Raw genomic sequence first — 7680 nt, forward strand, 5'->3', positions numbered from 1 at the left:
AGCCTGTCTGTCCCAAAGGGAGCATCACCTCTGCCCTCCATCTGCCCACCTGGGCCAGGCTCAGATCCTCTGTCCTGTCTGTCTGACTTCCTTCCTGGGTTTCTCTCAGTCCTTCTATTCTGACATCTGTCTCCTGTGTACCCTTATCTGTCTGGGCAAAGTGGGGTGGGAGGTGGGACTGGGGAGGGAATGTGCTAATTGACCCCAATTTCTTGTAGGAGTCAGGGCCTCCCTTACCACACCTTGGACCCATCCCGGGAAGTCTTCTTGGGGGAATCCATACTCAATAGCCACTCCCAAGTCCTAGGTCAGCTTTGTCCCCCAGCACCTCCTGCCCCAGCATCCACTAACTTGGCTCTTTCCCCAACCTGCCCTGCCCTGCCAGCAGCCGGATGGGCATCAAAGACCGCATCCGCATGGGCAGCTCCCAGCGGCGGACAGGGCCTTCCAAGCAGCACCTGGCACCTCCGCCGATGCCCACCTCCCCAAGCAGCGAGCAGGTGTGTGAGGCTACCAGTCCCTCCAAGGTGCAGAAGAGTTGGAGCTTCAACGACCGCACCCGTTTCCGGGCCTCTCTGAGACTCAAACCCCGCACCTCTACTGAGGGTGAGCCCCCAGAGGCATGGGGCCCAAGGACCTGCTGAGGGTGGCAGTGAAAGGGACAGGCCCGAGTGTTCCCGTCTCTAAGAGTGGCATCATAGTCCTTGCCTTGCTGTAACTGGGCACCAGACTGTTGGAGAACTGAATTAAAATGGGGAGGGTGCTGGGCGTGGTGGTGCACGCTTGTAATCCCCGCGCTTGGGAGGCAGAGACAGGAGGATCACGCAGGTTCGAAGCCAGCTGTGCTGGCGTAAGAGACCCTGTTTCAAAATTATAAAATAAGTCTGGGAGTGTAGCCCAGAGGTAGAAGGGCTCCCAGGAACCCCAGTACCACCAAAAAAAAAAAAAAGGGGGGGGGAAAGGGTGTTATTTGGTAGTGCTGAGAGCCCAGGCTCTGGTGCTAGGCTGCCAGGATCTGAATCTGGCTCTGACCTAATTTCTTTGGGCCCCACTCTCCTTTCCTCACCTGTAAATGGGGACGATAATAATATCGGCTTCAGAGGATTGTCATGCAGATTAAATGAGACACTGTAGAAGGCCAGCAGAAGAGTTTTGGGAACACAGTAAATGGTCCACTAAAGCTAGCTGGTTATCAGCGTGCTTTGGAAGCAGCAGGAATCTGTTTTGTGAGCCCTGCCTGGATTAGCTCGTTCCCTCTCCCACTGACCCTGTTCTCATTCCCACTTGACAGACAGGGAAATTAAGAGTCTTGGGTCGTGGATGGCAGAGCTCCTATCCTCCAGCAGGCCTGCCCAGCTCCAAAGCCCATGCTTTCTGCCCTCCCCTCTTGCCTGCCCAGCCTGCACTGGAGGCTGGGGCTGGGGCATCACTTTTCAGGTGTTAGGGGTGGATCATTTTTAAGTTTCAGTTCTGCTTGCAACTCGAACTGTGCCTCAGGCAAGATGCTGGCCTGTTCTCTGCCTTAGTGGCCTCTTCTGGAAAATGGGAGGGCTGGAGGGGTCCCGAAAGACTCCTCCCACTGCACACTCCTGGGTGGGGAAGGGAGTGTGATGGACTGAAGATGGGGGATGGGGACAGGAGCCCTTTGCTCTTGGAGGGAGGCGCTCAGCACATTGCATCTGCCTGTGCTGTGTCAAGATGCTGCTGGCTGACAACTCACAGAGCTTTTTTTCTGGAAATTTACAGAAGCCACAAAGCAGGCTTTGGAAAGTGCTGACCCACAGAAGCCTGGGCATGGCTGGTTCTCTGAGACCTCCCTTCCCTGCCCCATTGCCCCCTCCTCCTGGGGGAACAAGGGAGTGTCACTTCTCTTGCAAGGCCAGCACCAGCCCCCCACCCCCCACAAGCGTGCTCTGTCACACCCTTGCGGGCCCCAGTGGTATAGCTGGGGAGGGGAGCTGCCCGAGCTTTCCTCCGTGCACAGCATCTAATGCCTTTTCTCCGGGGCACCCTGTCCTGCACGGCGGGACGAGAGGGCCCTCCTCCAGGGCTATGTGCATCAAGTTTGCTGCAGGCCAGACCCAGTGTGCCCACACTGGTCACCACTCACCTGGCACCAGGCAGATGTTTTCCCTGCTTGGCCATGGGGGCAGATGGGCGTGCCGCACACTGGGGTGTGTGGCCTGGGAGGACAGTGAGGGGCAGGAGCCAGGACCCTGCTCTGCTCTGCATCCCCGGAAGATTATGGCCCTTTCTGGGCCTCTGTCTTCCTGCCAGTACCCCTAATGGCTGTGGGGGCGGGAGTGGCCCCTTTGTTGTCACCCCTCAGGCCACATGGCCGTCCCTGTCTTTTCAGAGGGCCCCACGGAGGAAGTCACAGAGGAAAAGAGCTACCAGTGTGAGCTCACAGTGGACGATGTCATGCCTGCTGTGAAGACGGTCATCCGCTCCGTCAGGTGAGACTGAAGCCTGAGGTGAGCGTCCCCTTGTCTGCCTCTCCCTGTCTGGGCTGTCCTCACGGCCAGGCCTGGCCCCGCTCCTGGAGTGCGGGCGGGGTGGGGAGGTGGCTCTGGCTCCTGGCAGGGTTAGCTCCTGCGTATCATGTCCATAGGGCCTGGCTCCAGTGGCCAGGGGGCACGCCCCCCCCCCCCGTGGTCCTCGAGGTAGTCTCTCTCGTTCTGCCTCTCTGTTTCCACTTCTCTCCCCTTTCTCTTCTTCCCCCTCAGTGCCAGGCTCCTCATTTCTCTCCCCCATCCCACTGTACCGCACCTGCTGCCTCTCCTGGGGTCTCTGAGCCCTTTAGGTGTCTCAGTCTCAGCCTCCTTTTGTCTCTGTCTCCTTGGGTATATTGGCTCCCATCTGTTTCCCCCAGGACTTCCCTGGAGCGTCTCCACAGGTTGAGATAGTTTGGAATCAACTTAGTGAAACCAAGCTTGTAGGCCATGGTCAGCATTTTTTTTTTAAAGTAGAAAATATGAGAACACATTTCACATATGAAGGTAAATAATGCTTATGAAATTTATGTTTTAGTTATTTGTGTGTGCAATACATGTGTATTGGTTTGCAATGTAAAATTACCTCTATGGCAGGACTTGGCCATCCCATTTGAAAGACCCTGCTCCCCTGGCTGTGTCCCCTGGCTGTGTTCCTGTGTTCCTGCCTTGATGGTGAAGTGGGGACCGGTCTCCTGAACCCTGTAGTCATGGCTCAGTGCCGATCTGGCCCCACTCTTTGGCAATGAATTCTGGCCCAGTCCCTATTTCTATCCCAGCTGTAGCTCCACAGACCCCAGACACCAGGCCTGCCAGACTCACTCCTCTCCCACAGCTAACACACCTGCCCAAGAGCTGCTTCCCTTCTGTTCCTTTTGAAATCAGGGAGCTAGACCCTCTCCTCAGAGTCTGCAGCCTCTCCCTACTCCTCTCCACACATCCTGTCTCTTCCCTCTTGTGGCCACCAACTGGAACCCAGTGCCTGAGCTGAGAGTGCCAGGTCAGCTCTCCATGGCCACCCTCAGGCCCCTCACACCTAGCATGCCCTGAAGCTGCTTGTTCCCCTGGGTCCCACCATTAGCCTGGCTGCCCCAGCCACAGGAGTTGGCCTGGACCCAGACTCAGCAGCCTTCCAGCCCCGCCTGAGTTGCCCAAAGCTCTCCCCAGCTCAGGCCTGTGCCCTGGAGCGGGTCTTCCTGCCCATGACTCTGGCTCTCCAGACCACACCACACAGGCTGGCAGAGCACTGATGCCCGAGCAGACACCTGGCCTCTCAGCACCCTCTCTCTGCCTGAGATTTGAGATTCCTCCTCATACTTTGTGGCCTAAGGCTGTCTCCTGCCCTATGGCTTGACCCTTTTCCATCCATCCCTGTTCCTGCCATTCAGGACTGCGTGTCACTCGCACACCTCCACGCCTGTCTACATCCAGAAGCTCTCTCCATCCCCCTCCTCTTGTCCTGGGACTCTCAAGGCTTGTCTCCCCACCTCCCCAGCTGAGATCCTTCCTTATGCCTCCAGCTGTCTTTCATCATTCTTTGAACATGGCCCTTGTCACCCCATGATTTCCTGTGTCCTCTGAGTCTCCCAGCCCAGCCAGAGCTCCCTGAGGCCATGGATATGCTCTGACTCCCCTTAGATGCCCAGGACCTAGCCCAGTGACGCTGAGCATCTGTGAAGTGAATGCAATGCTTTTTTTCCCAAGCAGTTATCATCAACAGTCGGTGTTCACAGCCTGTGTCCCACCAAACTGAGGGGCACCAGGCCCAGTATCTGCCCTCCCAGGCTAATACTACTTCAGATACAGGCCTATGAAAAACTACCAAAGAAACCTATATGGGTGGGGTGAGGAGGGCATGTTGGGTGGGTTGGTGGTGGGCACCCGGCAGTGGTGGTTGCTTGCTGGTGGCCCTAGCAGGAGATGCCTTGGTGATGGACAAGGGGGTAGCAAAGGAAGGGAGAGGGGGCTGGAAAAGAATCCCATACAGGCACAGGGCCATCCCTCTGATGACCCATCCCCCGACAGGATTCTCAAGTTCCTGGTGGCCAAAAGGAAATTCAAGGAGACGTTGCGACCTTATGACGTGAAGGATGTCATCGAGCAGTACTCAGCAGGGCACCTGGACATGCTGGGCCGGATCAAGAGCCTTCAGTCTCGGTGGGTGCAGGCCCCTATGCAGGAGGGAGCAAAGAGCCGACCCAACGCTGACACCCCCTAGCGGCCACTGCTGCAGCTGGGGTTTTGGCTTGAGCGAGGACTCTGGTTTGCAGCACACAGCTGGTACCAGAGCAGTTTTGAACCTGAAGAAAAGAACAGCCATAGGTCTTCTACGAGAGCCTATCCACCTGCATGCCACAGGTCCTTTCTCCAGAATAACTTCCTGGGTCCTAAAATAATTGGCCTAAATGAATCACCGACCTCCCATCGCCCAAGGGGATAGGCAGGCTGACCTCAGTGCCCACTTCTTGCCTTTGGAGTTTTGCATTTCTCATTTAGACTCAGCATTCAGGAGGAATCCTCACCCCAAGATCTGAAGCGCCTCCACTATTTCCGTCTCCCCTTCTATCCTGTATTCCACTGCCCACTCATGCTTTCTTCATTCAAGAAATAATCAGTGGGCATTTACAACTTGCCAGACAGTGAGGGATATAGTGGAGAGCAAAACAGAGTCCCTGCCCTCTGTGGCTTTTCTTCTAGTGGAAGGAGGACGGGTGATAAGTAGAAGTAGAGTATGCCTGATGATGAGTGCTAAAGAATGAGAGAAGGGTGAGGGCGTTGGGGTTTGCAAGTTAAATACACAAGGGGATGACATCTGAGAAATTTTGAAGGAAGGGAGACAACTAGACTTGCAGATGCGGAGGGAACATGTCCAGAGGGAGCAGCAAGTGTGAGGGACTTGGGGTGGGCCAGAGGTCGGAGGGCTGCTTCAGGACAGCAGGGAGCTCCCTGACTGGGAGGGAGGACTAGAAGTAGAATGTACACAGCCCCGTAGCTGCTGCACAGACTCTGACCTTCATCTAGGTAAGATGCAAGCATTGGATGGCTTTGTGCAAAGCGCTAATAAGATCCAAGTTATCTTTTAAAAGGACCCTCTGGGTGCAGCATTGAAGGCTAGAAGGGAGTAAGGGTGGGAAGACGTAGAAGCATCTACGTCCGATGTCCAGGGCCGAGGTGATGGAGACAGGAACCGGGGTGCAGCTTTGGAGATGGAACAAGTGGTCACACTCCAGATCTGTTTTTTCTCTTCCATCCCATCAGAAACCCTTACTGGGCAGGGTGAGAGAGGGTCGAAGGGAGGGTGGACATGATCAATACATGAGATGTGCATATAGGGAGATGGCACAGTGAAACCCATTCATGAATACATGTTAATTAGAAAAGAGAACCCTACTGATGGTGTGTGTGTGTGTGTGAGAGAGAGGGAGGAGGGAGGGTGAGGAGAGAGGGAGGGAGAGAGGGAGAAGCAGAGGAGAGGGGAGGGAAGGGGAGAAGAGAAGAGCTGAGAGTCAGGGATGAATAAAGAAGCTGAGGTTTCTGGCTTGGGCAGGAGGAAAAGGGAAGCGGCCACTTACTGACTCAGAGGAGGCAATGGGTGCAGCAAGTTGCCCTCAGGGGAGCTGGGGCTGGCTGCGTGCTTTATGCCTATCAGCCATCCAAGTGGAGTGCTGATCTGGAGAGGTGTGGGGTGGAGATAGGGATCTGGCCGCGGGTTAGATGCCCAGTATCAGAGGTAGAGGGTAGAGATGTAACACTTGTAAATTTTGCTGCAAAGAAGAGAGAAATAAGATGGGATCAGCTCTAGCCCCCTTCCACAGTATAACTCACACGGGAGCATCTCCTCCCCGTTCCTTTCCCAGTCCACCATTTTCCATGCCTCCTCCATCAAGCCATTGTATTACTTGTGGTGCTTGTTTACGCCCGCTCAGCTATGGACCCCCAAGCCAGGGACTGGTCTCTACTCCATCTCGCTCCCCGTTTGGGGAGGCAGTGGCCTCTCGAGCAGGCGACCTAGAGTTCCTGTGGAAAGGAGGGGCAGCGTGTATCTGAGCCCTTTGCTGGTTCCGTTTCCCCACAGAGTGGACCAGATTGTGGGCCGGGGTCCCGGGGACAAGAAGGTCCGGGAGAAGGGCGACAAGGGGCCCACCGACACAGAGGCGGTGGATGAAATCAGCATGATGGGGCGTGTGGTCAAGGTGGAGAAGCAGGTGAGTGTAGATCAGAAGCTCTGGAGGGGCACAGGAACCAGACGAGGGGAGGGGGATTGTCTCAGAGCTGCAGCCCACAGCAGGGATCCAGGCATCTCTTGGCCAGTCAAACTCGGCCACACAGGCAAGCCCCGCCCCTAAGTCCCGCCCACTCTTCCTAAAGGATCCGGGTAAGCCTTCCCTCTCCTGCTAGGCCCCGCCCCAAAATACAGGTTTATATCCCACCCACTCAATTTAATCCCCATCTCTGAGTTTTCTCTGTTTTTTGGACTGTCCCAGCTGATGACAGCCAAATTTCTTTCCGTGATGTACTCCCAGCTTCATCCTGCCCCCATGCCAAATCCCACCTTTCTTGACCGGGATCTGAGCACACGCTTCCCTCAAGGAAGCTCCGCCCAGCCACGCCCCTGCCACATCCCTGAGGGCAAGCCCCGCCCCACGCAGAAACCCCGCCTCCGGCCTCACCCAAGCCTAACCAGGCCCCGCCTGCGCCCCGCCCCCGAGCCCTCCCAGCGCCTCCTAGCCGCGCCCGTCCCCAGGTGCAGTCCATCGAGCACAAGCTGGATCTGCTGTTGGGCTTCTACTCGCGCTGCCTACGTTCTGGCACCTCAGCCAGCCTGGGAACCGTGCAAGTGCCGCTCTTCGACCCTGACATCACCTCCGACTACCACAGTCCTGTGGACCACGAGGACATCTCCGTCTCCGCACAGACGCTCAGCATCTCGCGCTCGGTCAGCACCAACATGGACTGAGGGGCTTCTCAGGGGCGGAGCAGCACTCGGCCTGGCGCTTGGGCCCGCCCCCTGAGGCCTCCGGACTTCTCTTACTTGAACTGGCTCCCGCGGGGAGAGAGGCCACACGCAGTATTGAGCGGCCTGGGGGGCAAGATACCCACTTCGGTGCCAGCCCCCAGCCCCCACCCCAGGAGTGTGAGATGCCAGGCCGCACCGAGGGCAGCAGCAGGGGCTGCCCTGCCGCCTGAG

The 7680-nt window shown here is 56.7% G+C and overlaps 1 protein-coding gene across 4 annotated transcripts in view; it reads left to right on the forward strand.

Moving 5' to 3' along the window:
• The window catches only part of KCNQ4 (potassium voltage-gated channel subfamily Q member 4), a gene marked incomplete at both ends in the record, with an annotated part of 50678 nt that extends 43229 nt beyond the window's left edge, over nucleotides 1–7449 (forward strand). For all 4 annotated transcript variants that reach the window (XM_080693043.1, XM_080693044.1, XM_080693045.1 and 1 more), the window contains 5 exons: nucleotides 386–606; nucleotides 2357–2456; nucleotides 4518–4649; nucleotides 6568–6697; nucleotides 7237–7449. In XM_080693043.1, the coding sequence (XP_080549169.1) occupies nucleotides 386–606; nucleotides 2357–2456; nucleotides 4518–4649; nucleotides 6568–6697; nucleotides 7237–7449 (796 nt within the window). The remainder of the gene's footprint in view (nucleotides 1–385; nucleotides 607–2356; nucleotides 2457–4517; nucleotides 4650–6567; nucleotides 6698–7236) is intronic.
• Between the last annotated feature and the right edge of the window lie 231 nt (nucleotides 7450–7680).

This window comes from Muscardinus avellanarius, assembly GCF_963383645.1.
Source record: "Muscardinus avellanarius genome assembly, chromosome: 3".
Classification (NCBI taxonomy): domain Eukaryota; kingdom Metazoa; phylum Chordata; class Mammalia; order Rodentia; family Gliridae; genus Muscardinus; species Muscardinus avellanarius.